We start from the raw sequence: 17,590 nt of genomic DNA, 5'->3' as shown, positions 1-17,590 counted from the left end.
TACAATCTAAGCTTGATGCCCTTAGTCTCACACAAATTGTCAATGAACTCACCAGGTACAACCCCAAATCCGTAAACACAGAAAGGTGGATAGATAATGTGGTTTGACGAGACCCAAATTGAAATCTTTGGTCTGAATGCAAAGCATTATATCTGGAGAAAACCAGGCAAACACAGAAAGGTGGATAGATATCATCCTGACCAACTTGCCCTCCAAATACATCTGCTGTTTTCAACCAGGATCTCAGCGATCACTGCCTCATTGCCTGCATCCGTAATGGGTCTGCGGTCAAACGACCACCCCTCATCACTGTCAAACGCTCCCTAAAACACATCAGCGAGCAGGCCTTTCTAATCGACCTGGCCCGGGTAACCTGGAAGGATATTGACCTCATCCCGTCAGTAGAGGATGCCTGGTTATTCTTTAAAAGTGCCTTCCTCACCATCTTAAATAAGCATGCCCATTCAATTAAAAAGAAAAACCAGGAACAGATATAGCCTTTATTTCTCTCCAGACCTGACTGCCCTTGACCAGCACAAAAACATCCTGTGGCATTCTGCATTAGCATCGAATAGCCCCCGTGATATGCAACTTTTCAGGGAAGTTAGGAACCAATATACACAGGCAGTTAGGAAAGCTAAGGCTAGCTTTTTCAAACAGAAATTTGCATCCTGTAGTACTAACTCAAAAAAGTTCTGGGACACTGTAAAGTCCATGGAGAATAAGAGCACCTCCTCCCAGCTGCCCACTGCACTGAGGCTAGGAAACACTGTCACCACCGATAAATCCACTATAATTGAGAATTGCAATAAGCATTTTTCTACGGCTGGCCATGCTTTCCACCTGGCTACCCCAAACCCGGTCATCAGCCCTGCACCCCCCACAGCAACTTGCCCAAGCCTCCCCCATTTCTCCTTCACCCAAATCCAGATAGCTGATGTTCTGAAAGAGCTGCAAAATCTGGACCCCTACAAATCAACCGGGCTAGACAATCTGGACCCTCTCTTTTTAAAATGATCTGCTTAATTTGTTGCAACCCCTATTACTATTACTAGCCTATTACCTCTCTTTCGTATCGTCTGAGATTCCCAAAGACTGGAAAGCTGCCGTGGTCATCCAACTCTTCAAAGGGGGAGACACTCTAGAACCAAACTGATACAGACCTATATCGATACTACCCTGCCTTTCTAAGGTCTTCGAAAGCCAAGTTAACAAACATATTACCCACCATTTCGAATCCCACCGTGCCTTCTCCGCTATGCAACCTGGTTTCAGAGCTGGTCATGGGTGCACCTCAGCCACGCTCAAGCCACGCCTAAACGATATCATAACCGCCATCGATAAGAGACATTACTGTGCAGCCGTATTCATCGACTTGGCCAAGGCTTTCGACTCTGTCAATCACCACATTCTTATCGGCAGACTCAACAGCCTTGGCTTCTCAAATGATTGCCTCGCCTGGTTCACCAACTACTTCTCTGATAGAGTTCAGTGTGTCAAATCGGAGGGCCTGTTGTCCGGACTTCTGGCAGTCTCTATGGTGGTGCCACAGGGTTCAATTCTCAGGCCGACTCTCTTCTCTGTATACATCAATGATGTCGCTCTTGCTGCTGGTGATTCTCTGATCCACCTCTACGCAGACGACACCATTCTGTATACCTCTGGCCCTTCTTTGGACATTGTGTTAACTAACCTCCAGATGAGCCTCAATGCCATACAACTCTCATTCCGTGGCCTCCAACTGCTCTTAAATGCAAGTAAAACTAAATGCATGCTCTTCGACCGATCACTGCCCGCACCTGCCCGCCCGTCCAGCATCACTACTCTGGACGGTTCTGACTTAGAATATGTGGACAACTACAAATACCTAGGTGTCTGGTTAGACTGTAAACTCTCCTTCCATACTCACATTAAGCATCTCCAATCCAAAATAAAAATCTAGAATCGGCTTCCTATTTCGCAACAAATCATCCTTCACTCATGCTGCCAAACATACCCTCGTTAAACTGACCATCCTACCGATCCTCGACTTCGGCGATGTCATTTACAAAATAGCCTCCAACACTCTACTCAACAAATTGGATGCAGTCTATCACAGTGCTATCCGTTTTGTCACCAAGCCCCATGTACTACCCACCACTGCGACCTGTACGCTCTCGTTGGCTGGCCCTTGCTTCATACTCGTCGCTAAACCCACTGGCTACAGGTCATCTACAAGTCTCTGCTAGGTAAAGCCCCGCCTTATTGCAGGTCACTGGTCACCATAGCAGCACCCACCCGTAGCACGCGCTCCAGCAGGTATATCTCACTGTCACCCCCAAAGCCAATTCTCCCTTTGGCCGCCTTTCCTTCCAGTTCTCTGCTGCCAATGACTGGAACGAACTGCCTTAATCACTGAAGCTGGAGACTCATATCTCCCTCACTAGCTTTAAGCGCCAGCTGTCAGAGCAGCTCACAGATCACTGCACCTGTACATAGCCCATCTGTAAATAGCCCATTCAACTACCTCATCACCATACTGTCTTTATTTATTTATCTTGCTCCTTTGCACCCCAGTATCTCTACTTGCACTTTCATCTTCTGCACATCTACCATTCCAGTGTTTAATTCCTATATTGTAATTACTTCGCCACCATGACCTATTTATTACCTTACCTCCCTCATCCTACCTCATTTGCACACACTGTATATAGACTTTTTATACTGTATTATTGACTGTATGTTCGGTTATTCCATGTGTAACTCTGTCTTGTTGTATGTGTCGAACTGCTTTGCTTAATCTTGGCCGCTTCGCAGTTGTAAATGAGAATTCGTTCTCAACTAGCCTACCTGGTTAAATAAAGGTGAAATAAAAAATAAAAACACCATCCCTATTGTGAAGCATGGTGGTGGCAGCATCATGCTATGGGCATACTTTTCAGTGGCAGGGAATGAGAGACTGGTAAGGATAGAGGGAACAATGAATGGAGCCAAATGCAGGCAAATAGTTGATGGGAACCTTCTTTGGCGTGCCAATAACCTTAGACTGGGAAGATTTATGTTCCAACAGGACAATGACCCCAAGCATACAGCCAAAGCAATGCTGGAATGCCTTCAGAACAAGAATGTGAAAGTCCTTGAGAGACCCTGCCAAAGCCGATACTTAAATCCCATTGTAAATCTGAGGAAAGACTTGAAGTTAGCTGGGGAGGGGCGATGAACAGCAAACTTAACAGAGCTTAAGATTCAGGAAGGAAGAATGGGAGAAAATCCCCAAATCAGATACAGAAATACCCATGACGACTCAAAGCTGTAATCGCCACCAAAGGTGGTTCTACAAAGCATTGACGTGTGTTAAAACCTAAGTAAATCAGATATGTATTTAATTTAAAATAAATTTGCTAAAATTACTAGAAACATTCTCACTTTGTCATTATGGGGTACTGTGTGTAAATGGGTGAGGAAAAATAATCTATGAATAATTTTGAATTTATGGAATAAGTCGAGGGGTATGAATACATTTTTACATTTTTTTTACATTTTAGTCATTTAGCAGACGCTCTTATCCAGAGCGACTTACAAGCGACTTACAGTTTTTATTACATTTTTACATTTCATTACATTTTTACATACTAAGACAAGGATATCCCTACCGGCCAAACCCTCCCTAACCCGGACGACGCTATGCCAATTGTGCGTCGCCCCACGGACCTCCCGGTTGCGGCCGGCTGCGACAGAGCCTGGGCGCGAACCCAGCCCAGCCTGGGCGCGAACCCAGAGACTCTGGTGGCGCAGCTAGCACTGCGATGCAGTGCCCTAGACCACTGCGCCACCCGGGAGGTGAATACTTTCTGAAGGCGCTGTAGATTGGGTATTGGGACACAGTCAATGTGGTGATGAAATGAAATTCTCTTTCATTTCTTTCTCTTTCTCTTTCTATGATTCTTGTTTCTCAGGTGATAAAGGAGACACAGGTTTTCCTGGAGAGCCCGGCAGTATTGGATATCCTGGAAATAAAGGAGGCATTGGCGAAATGGGATATCCAGGTAAGAAAACAACACAATCCTTTCACTGACAAGAACAGACATCATCCTTTAAATAGAACATCCACTCAGATCTGTTTGCTACGCCCAAGAAAAAAGTGTAAATTGTGGAAGTGTCAAGGCTAAGATATGCTAACTGGCCTACTGGTCTTAATGCGCTTCAGTTCTGGTTAAATTGGTTCTAACCGGGTTCTCCTGTATGGTTCCACAGGTTCTGTAGGTACGAAGGGTGATAAAGGCATTGTGGGCACACCGGGTCATCCAGGGTTCAGGGGTACAGAGGGGGTGAAGGGAGACAAGGGACAAACCGGTCTGCCAGGTGTTGGAGTACCAGGACCCCCTGGAGAGAAGGTAAGCTACTTACTACCACTTATTGTGTGTTTGTGTGTCTGCTACAGTACATACATTTTTGTAATTAGATGCCACTAACAGTCTGTCTTTTTCTTTCTTTCAATCAATCTTTCTATGCTCTTCTTTTCTATTCGTTTTCCCCCTCCCTCTATCTCTCCATCCCTGTGTTTTTCTCTCTCTCTCTCTCAGGGTCAGTTGGGTCTGCCTGGTTTCCCTGGTAACGCAGGAGAGAAGGGTCAGAAGGGAGGAATGGGAGTGCCCGGGATGCCAGGAACACCAGGAACCAAGGGAGACACTGGACACATCGGTTACCAAGGTGAGGCTCCGGTCTCCATGGCCACAATTACTCCTGTTCGACCTGACTGATTGATTAGTTGGTTGATTTTATTTTGGGTTTAAAAATAAGCATTATTTGGTACATAGAATTTTTGATAATCTCACAAACCCAGAGATGTGTCTTGTTGCTTGGCAACCTCTAAACCCAGGTGTGTGTTGTAATGTGCAGGTCAGCCGGGTCAGCCAGGAGAGAAGGGTATTGGTGGGCTTCCCGGGTCACCAGGAGAGCCAGGTCAAACAGGTCGACCAGGTAAGTACTCTAACAGATGGAACACAGTAACAATGCATCAGGTTCCTTTCAGTACAATATGACAGCTAGTCAAGAAGCTTACCCCTGAATCATTTCCCAAGTGTACATACTGTAGCTACTATACCCCAGCGGGTAGAGAGACACCCAGGTAACTGTATTGTTTCCTAGGTGAGCCTGGTCTGCAGGGTCCACCAGGTACAACCGGAGAGAAAGGAGCGTCAGGAGTGGACGGCATACCTGGATCATCAGGAGAGAGAGGAGACACAGGTGAGTTACCTCTCCTGACCTTGAAGATGATCAGGTGTGTTTATCATCTTCTAAACCGCTTGTAAACCACATGGTTTTATGATTTGTGCTATATTTCTATTAGAAGCCCCACATTTGACTGTCTCCATATCAACTCATGTACTGTGGATCCAAACAGTTAATTGACAGCGCAGGCAGGTGAAGTGTTTCCAGTCATGGCCTAGAGTTTTAGCAACTCTGTTCTCTGTGTTTCTCCTACAGGTTTACCCGGCAGGGGCTTCTCAGGGACACCAGGGTCATCTGGGGATAAAGGTGACAAAGGCTCTCCAGGTTTCCCAGGCTCTCCAGGTATCCCGGGTATCCCAGGGACCAGGGGAGACAAGGGTACGCCAGGCTTCGAGGGTTCCCATGGACAGCCAGGAGAACGGGGTCTCCCAGGACCCGCCATGGAGGGGCCCAAAGGAGACCAAGGACTGCCAGGAAAGCCTGGAGAACCAGGTACTGTATGCCACACACCTGAGTCTTGCTGTAATGTACATTCGGATACATATGACCATCCTCTCATTATCCTCCTCTTCTCATCCCCATCTCAGGTACCAGTGGTGCTCCAGGTCCTGCTGGTGTTTCAGGCAGCGTGGGGGGGAAGGGAGACAAAGGGGACCAGGGTGAACCAGGAGTACATGGGGAGCAGGGTTTCAAAGGAGATCAAGGATACCCTGGACTTTCTGTAGGTCACTTCCTGTTGCTCACTGACCGATCCATGTCAGTCTAGTCTGTTTATCATGACACTTGACTAGTGTCCACCATCTGACCGGTGTGTATGTGTTACAGGGTCAAGCTGGCCTTCCAGGTGTTGATGGACTGAAGGGAGAGATGGGACTGCAGGGAGTGCCTGGTTTCCCAGGTGAGTGGTGCAGCTGATTTAGATGGTGTACACAGTGTGTGTATGAGTCTGTGGTTCTGTTGGTTTTGTGGCTAAATCTCCTATCTTGCAGGGACAAAGGGTGAATTCGGAGTGGTTGGATTCAAAGGAGAGCTGGGGGACAGAGGATTCCCAGGAGACAAAGGTGAAAGGAAGAGAAACATAACCGCCATTAAACCGAATCACTTAGTGCTTGTTTCACTGTGAAAAGCTCTCCTGAGCTTATATAGCATCAAACACCTATATTATTACTGTGCGAATGTTATGAGTATATGAATTCTGATATGTTTGATTACCTGAAATGGTATTAATCGTCCTTCCCTTCCTCCTTTCAGGTAATGATGGTCCACCTGGTCCTCCTGGCCCCCACACCTTCATCAAGGGAGACAGCGGCTTCCCTGGTAATCAGGGCCCTCAGGGGCCTGTGGGGCCCTCGGGTATCCCTGGGCTGAAAGGACAGCAAGGTGAGAGTCCGCACCTCTCTGATTCAGAGGGGTTGGGTTAAATGCGGAAGACACATATCAGTTGCATGCAATCAGTGGTACATCTGACTAGGTATCCCCTTTTTGCAAACCATCCTATTTACAATGAGCCAATCTATTATGACCAAACATCAGCTCTGATCACCCTGTAATATTGCACCCCTCTCATTCATTGTTCTCTTTCTCTCTCCTCCCTCTGTCTCCCAGGTGTGACAGGTATTCAGGGTATTAAAGGTGATGAGGGGAACCCAGGGTTTAATGGTCTCCCCGGCGCCAAGGGAGAACCAGGCTTGCTTGGTCCCTCAGGTGAGTCACACCCCCTTTGTCCAGTTAATAGCCACACTGAAAAGGTCACTACACTGCATGTAGAATAGAATGTCTGATCATTCTAGATGTACTATTTATATCTTGGGGTTATTCTCAGAAAACGTTCCATTTGACGTTTGTCTCTCCTACCTATAGGACCCAGAGGGTACCCTGGACCCCCAGGACCTGACGGTGTTCCGGGTCAGGTGGGTCCTCCTGGCCCCTCCTCCATGGAACATGGTTTCCTGGTAACCAGGCACAGCCAATCGGTGGAGGTTCCACATTGTCCTGAGGGAACGTCAGTGATCTATGATGGATATTCCCTACTCTACGTTCAGGGCAACGAGCGCTCCCACGGCCAGGACCTGGGTAAGCTAGAGAGGGAGGGGAGGTGCTGTAGATGAGGCTATCTTGTGATTCAGATCAGCATCACACTAAACTACTTGTGTGTAGGTACGGCTGGTAGCTGTCTAAGGAAGTTCAGTCCCATGCCCTTCCTCTTCTGTAACATCAACAACGTCTGTAACTTTGCCTCCCGTAACGACTACTCCTATTGGCTCACCTCCCCTGAGCCCATGCCAATGAACATGGCCCCTATCACTGGCCAGAGCATCAAGCCCTTCATTAGCAGGTGTGTGGGTTCCTTGTTTCTATATGTGGTGCATTTGGCCCTTGCAATGATGGCAGTATGTGTTTGTGTACTCACCTGGGGTATGTGTGTGTGACTGTATGTGTATTGACCTCAGTCTATACCTCCAGGTGTTCAGTGTGTGAGGCTCCTGCCATGGTGATAGCAGTGCACAGTCAGAACATCATGATCCCATCATGCCCCAATGGCTGGGACTCACTCTGGATTGGCTACTCCTTCGTCATGGTGAGAGAAACACAACTCGTATTGCAACGTCATACCTAGTGTACTTATCTGTACTTGCTTTGATGAGCTTACCAATGTTTTTGTTTGCATATCCTTAACCCCCATGTCTTTCTCTCTGTGCAGCACACAAGTGCAGGTGCTGAGGGCTCTGGACAGGCACTGGCATCTCCTGGCTCCTGTCTAGAGGAGTTCCGTGGCGCTCCGTTCATCGAGTGTCACGGCCGTGGAACCTGCAACTACTACGCCAACTCCTACAGCTTCTGGCTGGCCACCATTGAGGACGAGGAGATGTTTACGTAAGTTTACTCCCTTTTTCTCTCTCTTTTCCTCTCTCATCAGAGCTCTGACATGGTCTTGATTGAATGGAGGGATTGACTGATGTTGTCTGGTTCCAGGAAACCTGTGCCCACCACACAAAAGGCAGGAAATCTCCGGAGTAACATTAGCCGTTGCCAGGTGTGCATGAAGAGGACATAGGCCCTACTCCCTGACCTCCCTGTGACCCTTAACCACCCACCACAACCCCTGACCCCACCCAGTCCGACGGTCCGTGGCGTGACTTCGTGTTATTGACCAAAGGATGGTGCTATTTCACTGCGTGTGTGAGAGGAACAGACAGACACACTGTGAAACAGAACAAAAAAAACACCCAGAAAGATTGATGAAAGAACAAAACACACAGTCAGAGGAGGCTGGTGGGCGTAGCTATAGGAGGACAGGCTCATTGGAATGGAATGGAGTAAAGTATGCGTTTCATATATGTTTGATACCGTTCCATTTATTCCATTTCAACCATTGCAATGAGTCACTCCTCCTATAGCTCCTCCTACCAGCCTTCTCTGACACACCAGAGACCAAACCATAAGATCAACTGGCCCTACGCTCCGTCATGCAGAACACTTTACTAACATTTTCACAACGTTTCTCTAGCGAATGTCGCCCAGTTTACGACTGCACTGAGTACATCCCGCCCCCCTCCCCATTAGTAAACTGGCGTCCATTTTGAAAGGGGGTGTTTGTGTAAGTCAGGTGCTATTGAAACTAATCTACTTGCCTTATTCCAGTACAGTATGTTTGTATTTTCACTCAATGCCACTGACTTTCAGCTCTGAGTTAGTTATATATATTGTTATTGTTCCTCACTTTTATTTTTGTAATAACACAATACTAATGTAAGGATGGGAGTTACCACTGGTTACAGATGCTTGTCATGCTGAGACATCACTGTAAGTTAAGGGCTCTATTCAATCTATCATGGAAGTTCATCGTTACAGCATGATTGAAAATTCAAAGGCAATGTTCCCACATTAGCAGATACTACATTCACAGTAAACGCTGCATACGTCGGCTCAATCAGAAATGACCTTTACATTTATATCATGCAATCTGTAACGCTTCAGCGACGCAGATTGAATAGAGCCCTAATGGTTGCTAGCATGCATGCATAGCGATGGTTCTGTTGTAAATATATTACTTTTCTTTTTCCTTCCTAAAATAACAGCCACCATAATCTCTTCAGGTATTTGCATATTAATTTGTGTTATTTCAATTTGTATTTATTTGAGTAAATGTAGAGCTCGAGTGGATTTGAGTTGCCAAAGAACCATAATCAATGTGACTAAAGAAAGTACAGTATGTTATTCTGTTCCAACCTGACCTCGGCACTTATAGTTCTAATACTGGGTTTAATGTTACATGCTACAGTTAGCATACATCAGTCCTGCCGCTATAGGCCAACACCCTCAGTGCCTTATCTGTCAGTATGCAGAACAGTAACATAGTGGTGGCAGCATCACTGATAGTGTTTTATTTCATTGGAGCGCATCACACACATCACATAAGGCTGCTGAGGGGAGGACCGATCATAATAATTAATGTTAATGGAATGGTATCAAACACATGGAAAACATCTGTTCGATACCATTCCATTGGTTACGTTCCAGCCATTACTATGAGCCTGTCCTCTTCAATGAAGGTGCCGCCCGCATCACACACACATTTGCGCATCTACACCCTGTCAGTACGAGCGGGAACATTGACACAGCTTGTCATCTGTAGTGTGCAGAGGGTGTGTGTGTTGTCACAAGCCGAAAGAGTTTTCACACACGGACCTGTTGACAGAAGAAGTTCATGGCTTGTAGTTTGTGTGCAGAGCAATCCTTAAGACAGCGAGTCGTCAAACACTCGTCAGTTCACTTGGCCACTCAATCTACTCTGTGTGCATCAATAGTTCTGTGTAATGTACGTTTCCTGAATACGTCCTTCACATTATTTTGTGTGTTGAAGCTTATTAATCAAATGCTAGAACCGAAAGAAAGACATGTATACACAACTATGTGTACTCTTATTCTTACTCTGATATACTTGATCATGCCTCCTGCAATAATTAGCTAGATATATTTAGATTTTCTATTTTGGTCAAAGACAGAGAAGGATATATTTATGACTAAGTGCTTTTACATATTCCTGGGTATTTTGAATCTACTTTTCAAGCTCTCTTTTAAAATGTATATTCCCTACTGCTCTGTTTGGCACTTGTCCCTAATCTACTACATGAATCCTACCCTGCTGCTCCCCCTTTTGTCTGAGGGTGAATGCAAAAACCCTAGAACCAAGACTCTCCTGTCCAAGCCCAGAATTAGTTGAGTACTAAATTATTGAGATGGAAGAAATAAAGCTTCCAAACCTCACAAACTACTTGTAACCGGCAATCATTCATAGGTTTGCTCCAATCAAAGCCTTTTGAAAGTAAAAGGCTCTTATCATTAGTAGACTGAACTCAAAACGTTTTTGTTTTATTATTCTTCAGAAAATGCTCATTCATACATACAATATTAGTAGCACTTGTTGAGGAATACGTCTGAGTTCAGTGGCAAATTTTGCATGAGAGTTCTTGGTTGTAGTCCCTAGCTCATGATTAACCAACGGACTAAATGTTTTTCCAACTATTCTTCTCACCTCCCAGTCCCCATACTGTGTAAATCATACAATAAAATGATTTGTATAAAATATGGTGTGTAATCATAACTGTCTCCTGTTGGTGGCAGCGGTGGGATAGTCACTGTTGGGGAACCCAACAGCCTAAATCAATTTCAATGTTTTCTGTCTATTGTGTTGTACATGTAAACTATTGTGTTGTACATGTAAAAGCTCTGTGATATACTATAGTGGTAGTCTCATCCACTAGAGGGAAAACTCAGTCCACTGTAGTGAAGACTACAGTTCAGTGGGAAGCCATATTCACTTAATTTCCACCTTGCCATTTTAGTCATTCAGCAGATGATATTACCCAGAGTGAAGATGGTCGAGACTACAATGCAGCCGAGCAACCAATATCAAGTAGGCCCAACAATCAACTTGGATGTTCACCTTGAGTGTGTTTCTCCCTGCTTCCAGTGGCAGAGTATGCACCACCACATCGGGGATGGCAGCCTCAGCACTTTTCCTAGGCCCGAGGCCAACAAACCCACTCACCCCAGGCTGCTAAACATTAACGGATCAATGCACTCCGGGGAGAGAGGGAGCACGATAACCTCCCCTTCATCTCTCCGCCTCTTGTTTTTCATCCCTTACTGGAATCCTACCCCCTTGTTTCCTCTGCTGTCACCAGCAGCCCAATAAAAACATGTTGCGCTTGACCAATGACCAGGAAGTGTAAACAGAGACTGAGGTAACCCAGGTCGAGCAGAGAATATAGGCTCCTATTATGTCCTCATCCATAAGCAATGTCCAGCCACTTAAAACCTCTTGGCGCACGGATCCCTTTAACAGGATCATTTTCGTAAACAACCACTGAATTGCAGAGCGCCAAATTAAAAAAGAATTACTAAAAATATTTATTTTCATGAAATCACAAGTGAAATATAGCAAAACACAGTTTAGCTTGTTGTTAATCCACCTATCGTGTCAGATTTTGAAAATATGCTTTACAGTGAAAGCAATCCAATTGTTTGTGAGTTTATCGATCACTAGACAAAACATTACAAACAGCTAGCAGCAATGTAGATTGGTCACGAAAGTCAGAAAAGCAATAAAATTAATCGCTTACCTTTGATGATCTTCGGATGTTTGCACTCACGAGACTCCCAGTTACACAATAAATGTTCCTTTTTGTTCGATAAATATTATTTTTATATCCAAAAACCTCCATTTGGTTGGTGCGTTATGTTCAGAAATCAACAGGCTCGAGCGGTCATGAAGGGCAGACGAAAATTCCAAATAGTATCCGTAAAGTTCGTAGAAACATGTCAAACGTTTTTTATAATCAATCCTCAGGTTGTTTTTAACATAAATAATCGATAATATTTCAACCGGACGGTAAACTATTCAATAAAAGAGATAAAGAAAATGTTGAGCTACAACTTTCGCGCGCATGAACTAATGGAAGGACATTCAGCTATCCACTGATGCGTTTTGATAAATCTCGCTAATTTTTCTGAATAAAAGCTTGAAACTATGTCTAAAGACTGTTCACACCCTGTGGAAGCCATTGCAAAAGGAATCTGGTTGATATCCCTTTAAATAGAGGAAAGGCAGGCAATGGAACAGGGGATTTTCAAAATAAGAGGCACTTCCGGGTTGGATTTCCTCAGGTTTTTGCATGCAAAATCATGTCTGTTATACTCACAGACAATATTTTGACAGTTTTGGAAACTTTAGAGTGTTTTCTATCCTAATCTGTCAATTATATGCATATTCTAGCATCTGAGCCTGAGAAATAGGCAGCTTACATTGGGAACGTTATTTTTTCCAAACATAAAAATTCTGCCCCCTTAGCTTCAAGAGGTTTTAACCTAACCACTACCTATTGGATATAGCAGATCTGAAGGAACTTGATTGGCTACATCTAACCTTCCAGCAGACTAAGGGGAGCGTCCACCATATTGCTTACATTTATCCAGTTCGTTTCAGCTCTTCAAACATTGAAGGAGTAAGGGCAGATGAAAGGGGTTGTTTTTGTACTTGCCCATCATGTCACCCCATCTGGTGACACATGGAAGTTCACTCCTTCATATTTTTTTTTATTATATATTTTTTATTTAACCTTTTATTTAACTAGGCAAGTCAGTTAAGAACAAATTCTTATTTACAATGACAGCCTAGGAACAGTGGGTTAACTGCCTTGTTCAGGGGCAGAAAGACATATTTTTACCTTGTCAGCTCGGTCATTCAATCTAGCAACCTTTTGGTTAATGGCCCAACGCTCTTACCACTAGGCTACCGCTCTAACCACTAGCAGAAGTACAGTATACATTTAGTATCATAAATGATATACCCCTAAAACTATAGTTTTATTGATTCTATCTGGTGACACTTATAAGCAGCTATAAAATAACTATATGTCACAAGTGTAAATACACTGCTCAAAAAAATAAAGGGAACACTTAAACAACACAATGTAACTCCAAGTCAATCACACTTCTGTGAAATCAAACTGTCCACTTAGGAAGCAACACTGATTGACAATAAATTTCACATGCTGTTGTGCAAATGGAATAGACAAAAGGTGGAAATTATAGGCAATTAGCAAGACACCCCCAATAAAGGAGTGGTTCTGCAGGTGGTGACCACAGACCACTTCTCAGTTCCTATGCTTCCTGGCTGATGTTTTGGTCACTTTTGAATGCTGGCGGTGCTTTCACTGTAGTGGTAGCATGAGACGGAGTCTACAACCCACACAAGTGGCTCAGGTAGTGCAGCTCATCCAGGATGGCACATCAATGCGAGCTGTGGCAAGAAGGTTTCCTGTGTCTGTCAGCGTAGTGTCCAGAGCATGGAGGCGCTACCAGGAGACAGGCCAGTACATCAGGAGACGTGGAGGAGGCCGTAGGAGGGCAACAACCCAGCAGCAGGACCGCTACCTCCGCCTTTGTGCAAGGAGGAGCACTGCCAGAGCCCTGCAAAATGACCTCCAGCAGGCCACAAATGTGCATGTGTCAGCATATGGTCTCACAAGGGGTCTGAGGATCTCATCTCGGTACCTAATGGCAGTCAGGCTACCTCTGGCGAGCACATGGAGGGCTGTGCGGCCCTACAAAGAAATGCCACCCCACACCATGACTGACCCACCGCCAAACCAGTCATGCTGGAGGATGTTGCAGGCAGCAGAACGTTCTCCACGGCGTCTCCAGACTCTGTCACGTCTGTCACATGTGCTCAGTGTGAACCTGCTTTCATCTGTGAAGAGCACAGGGCGCCAGTGGCGAATTTGCCAATCTTGGTGTTCTCTGGCAAATGCCAAACGTCCTGCACAGTGTTGGGCTGTAAGCACAACCCCCACCTGTGGACGCCGGGCCCTCATACCACCCTCATGGAGTCTGTTTCTGACCGTTTGAGCAGACACATGCACATTTGTGGCCTGCTGGAGGTCATTTTGCAGGGCTCTGGCAGTGTCTCGATAAGTCATATCATCAAAAACAATATATTTTACAAGTAGCAATGCATATGTTGATGCTTTCTAATGTAAATGTACTGTGATTCCAGAGTAGAGTGGGAGGTCTTACAAGAATCCTAACGACCCACGACAGGCTTCAGCTCATCTCTGGGGACAAAAAAGACACACACACCATGAATCTCTCTCCCATCAGAGCACTGAGTCCCAGCCACACTCACCCTCGTAGTTGGTGCAAAATAAGTTGAGCTTGTCCGTCTCCGGCCTGGTGACCCACTGACAATCGTTGTCCGCCTCCGGCCTGGTGACCCACTGACAATCGTTGTCCGTCTCCATTGCCCCAGTCGTCCCACATTTCTCAATTCTGAACCCGTGGTCCGGGGCCCAGTCCTGATAGCCACTACCCATTCCACTCACCCAGAACCAGGGTGCAGGTGTAGCGCAGGACCAGCCAGACGTGGTCGGTGGAGGCCCTCCTAGCTCTCTGTTGGACCCTTTGGGAGTGGACAGAGACCAGGTCAACATGCTTCTCCCTGCAGTAATCCAGGGCTTCACCCCACATCTTGTTTTCTTCTAAGCTTGTCTGGGGAGAGATTAAGGATTCAGTGAATTGAACACTTCCAAGAGTAAAGAAAACATACAGATTTTACATAGAAAGCATATTTTTTCTCCCAAATATCCCTTTTGAAATCATTTTGAGGAGGAATATTGATAGCGTTGGTAAATTTGTATGAATAATCCTTATTGTCATATTTTTCATATCATATACAGTGGGGCAAAAAGTATTTAGTCAGCCACCAATTGTGCAAGTTCTCCCACTTAAAAAGATGAGAGAGGCCTGTAATTTTCATCATAGGTACACTTCAACTATGACAGACAAAATGAGGAAAAAAATCCAGAAAATCACATTGTAGGATTTTTAATGAATTTATTTGCAAATTATGGTGGAAAATAAGTATTTGGTCACCTACAAACAAGCAAGATTTCTGGCTCTCACAGACCTGTAACTTCTTCTTTAAGAGGCTCCTCTGTCCTCTACTCGTTACCTGTATCAATGGCACCTGTTTGAACTTGTTATCAGTATAAAAGACACCTGTCCACAACCTCAAACAGTCACACTCCAAACTCCACTATGGCCAAGACCAAAGAGCTGTCAAAGGACACCAGAAACAAAATTGTAGACCTGCACCAGGCTGGGAAGACTGAATCTGCAATAGGTAAGCAGCTTGGGTTGAAGAAATCAACTGTGGGAGCAATTATTAGGAAATGGAAGACATACAAGACCACTGATAATCTCCCTCGATCTGGGGCTCCACGCAAGATCTCACCCCGTGGGGTCAAAATGATCACAAGAACGGTGAGCAAAAATCCCAGAACCACAAGGGGGGACCTAGTGAATGACCTGCAGAGAGCTGGGACCAAAGTAACAAAGCCTACCATCAGTAACACACTACGCCGCCAGGGACTCAAATCCTGCAGTGCCAGACGTCCCCCTGCTTAAGCCAGTACATGTCCAGGCCCGTCTGAAGTTTGCTAGAGAGCATTTGGATGATCCAGAAGAAGATTGGGAGAATGTCATATGGTCAGATGAAACCAAAATAGAACTTTTTGGTAAAAACTCAACTCGTCGTGTTTGGAGGACAAAGAATGCGGAGTTGCATCCAAAGAACACCATACCTACTGTGAAGCATGGGGGTGGAAACATCATGCTTTGGGGCTGTTTTCTGCAAAGGGACCAGGACGACTGATCCGTGTAAAGGAAAGAATGAATGGGGCCATGTATCGTGAGATTTTGAGTGAAAACCTCCTTCCATCAGCAAGGGCATTGAAGATGAAACGTGGCTGGGTCTTTCAGCATGACAATGATCCCAAACACACCGCCCGGGCAACGAAGGAGTGGCTTCGTAAGAAGCATTTCAAGGTCCTGGAGTGGCCTAGCCAGTCTCCAGATCTCAACCCCATAGAAAATCTTTGGAGGGAGTTGAAAGTCCGTGTTGCCCAGCAACAGCCCCAAAACATCACTGCTCTAGAGGAGATCTGCATGGAGGAATGGGCCAAAATACCAGCAACAGTGTGTGAAAACCTTGTGAAGACTTACAGAAAACGTTTGACCTCTGTCATTGCCAACAAAGGGTATATAACAAAGTATTGAGATAAACTTTCGTTATTGACCAAATACTTATTTTCCACTATAATTTGCAAATAAATTCATTAAAAATCCTACAATGTGATTTTCTGGGAAAAAAAATCTCATTTTGTCTGTCATAGTTGAAGTGTACCTATGATGAAAATTACAGGCCTCTCTCATCTTTTTAAGTGGGAGAACTGACTAAATACTTTTTTGCCCCACTATCATATAGTCTATCAACTCTTCTGCACCTATAGACATGTCAGCTAATCACATTAGTAAAGATCAGCTCTACACTGTGGCAGGAAAAGATCATCACAGCAGAAAAAAAACGTGTTTTCAATCACATGGCACATCCTTCCATCTTCCTTCATATTCAAAGGACAAAGCAGTCTTCCTTTTCCTGTTGCCATCAATGTCTGGTGTTCCCTGCTGCCAGTTGGTGAATAAGGTGTTCCTCTGATCAGACCATCCCCAGTTGCCTCTGGAAAGGCCGACCCATTCCACCCTGGAAGAAGTTTTGCCACCTTCGTATTCTCATCAATGTTCCTCACGCTAGCCAGGTCGGTGTGATTCTCTCTGCAGTAACTGAACTGCTTCCCAGGTCTTCCACTCCTCTACTAGGATGTATTTATAATTTGACCCTTTTGATTTGTTTGGTTCACCATACCTCCAGTTCCTAAACTCAGTCTCTCCCGCTCCATAAAAATCTTAATCAACCAGAGACCACTGCTAGCTATCATACAGCCCAAGCCTCACCTGTATAACCACTGTCTAAAGTTTTGATTAGCATGTCTATATCCTCCATGTTGTGTATGGTGGCCAGGTCAGTGTAGTGCTCTCTGCAGTAATGCTGGGCTTCAGACCAGGTCATGAGGTTTTCAACAAAGTGAGACTCATGACTGAGACCTGAAGAAAGCAGCCAAACTCCTATGAAAATAAATATATAAATATTATGAGCTCAGATGGAATGCATTACACACATTCAGACAGACAGACAGACGGACGGACACATACCCAAGCACAAGCACGCAGGCACGCACACACTGACCTGAGCTTAGGATGATCACACAGGCCAACCACGCCATCTCTGAAAAATGTTGAGGTAAGGGCAAAAACAATGATTTTGTATACATTTGATGAACAATATTTTTTTCCCAAGTTGCCTTTAACATCATTATTTTCTATACATTTTGTGGTACTGTACCTATTTTAGCCATCTGTGATCAAAACATGTAATTAACTCTAATAAGTTGTTCCAGCATAATATGCTGCATTATAG

The 17,590-nt window shown here is 44.9% G+C and overlaps 2 protein-coding genes across 3 annotated transcripts in view; one reads left to right on the top strand and one right to left on the bottom strand.

Moving 5' to 3' along the window:
- LOC120064171 (collagen alpha-1(IV) chain-like) overlaps positions 1–10,800 on the top strand; it is a 66,493-nt gene extending 55,693 nt beyond the window's left edge. For both annotated transcript variants that reach the window (XM_039014557.1, XM_039014556.1), the window contains 16 exons: positions 3,936–4,025; positions 4,234–4,373; positions 4,563–4,689; positions 4,879–4,959; positions 5,128–5,226; positions 5,467–5,703; positions 5,799–5,932; positions 6,037–6,109; positions 6,201–6,272; positions 6,463–6,591; positions 6,817–6,915; positions 7,072–7,284; positions 7,369–7,546; positions 7,675–7,789; positions 7,913–8,085; positions 8,185–10,800. In XM_039014557.1, the coding sequence (XP_038870485.1) occupies positions 3,936–4,025; positions 4,234–4,373; positions 4,563–4,689; positions 4,879–4,959; positions 5,128–5,226; positions 5,467–5,703; positions 5,799–5,932; positions 6,037–6,109; positions 6,201–6,272; positions 6,463–6,591; positions 6,817–6,915; positions 7,072–7,284; positions 7,369–7,546; positions 7,675–7,789; positions 7,913–8,085; positions 8,185–8,266 (2,042 nt within the window). In that variant the 3' untranslated portion in view covers positions 8,267–10,800. The remainder of the gene's footprint in view (positions 1–3,935; positions 4,026–4,233; positions 4,374–4,562; positions 4,690–4,878; positions 4,960–5,127; positions 5,227–5,466; positions 5,704–5,798; positions 5,933–6,036; positions 6,110–6,200; positions 6,273–6,462; positions 6,592–6,816; positions 6,916–7,071; positions 7,285–7,368; positions 7,547–7,674; positions 7,790–7,912; positions 8,086–8,184) is intronic.
- Positions 10,801–14,580: 3,780 nt separating this feature from the next.
- LOC120063906 (L-selectin-like) lies at positions 14,581–17,182 on the bottom strand. Its single transcript, XM_039014220.1, has 3 exons — positions 17,054–17,182; positions 16,836–16,925; positions 14,581–14,763 (listed from the first exon to the last, which is right to left on the bottom strand). The coding sequence occupies exons 1-3, from the start codon at positions 17,180–17,182 to the stop codon at positions 14,581–14,583; spliced, it is 402 nt and encodes a 133-aa protein (XP_038870148.1).
- Positions 17,183–17,590: the final 408 nt, after the last annotated feature.

Source organism: Salvelinus namaycush, chromosome 19 (assembly GCF_016432855.1).
Source record: "Salvelinus namaycush isolate Seneca chromosome 19, SaNama_1.0, whole genome shotgun sequence".
Classification (NCBI taxonomy): domain Eukaryota; kingdom Metazoa; phylum Chordata; class Actinopteri; order Salmoniformes; family Salmonidae; genus Salvelinus; species Salvelinus namaycush.
The sequence above is the reverse complement of the archived record's forward strand: the minus strand, read 5'-3'. Positions and strand labels throughout refer to the sequence as shown.

Bases quoted from the DNA above. Each gene is read 5' to 3' on its own strand.
- LOC120063906 (XM_039014220.1), bottom strand. From the start codon at position 17,182: ATGACCTGGTCTGAAGCCCAGCATTACTGCAGAGAGCACTACACTGAC. The intron at 16,926-17,053 runs GTATGATAGCTA...ACATCCTAGTAG, and splicing joins ATACAGGTGAGGCTTGGGCT to AGGAGTGGAAGACCTGGGAA. The intron at 14,764-16,835 runs GTGGCAAAACTT...ATCTCTCCCCAG, and splicing joins ACATTGATGAGAATACGAAG to ACAAGCTTAGAAGAAAACAA.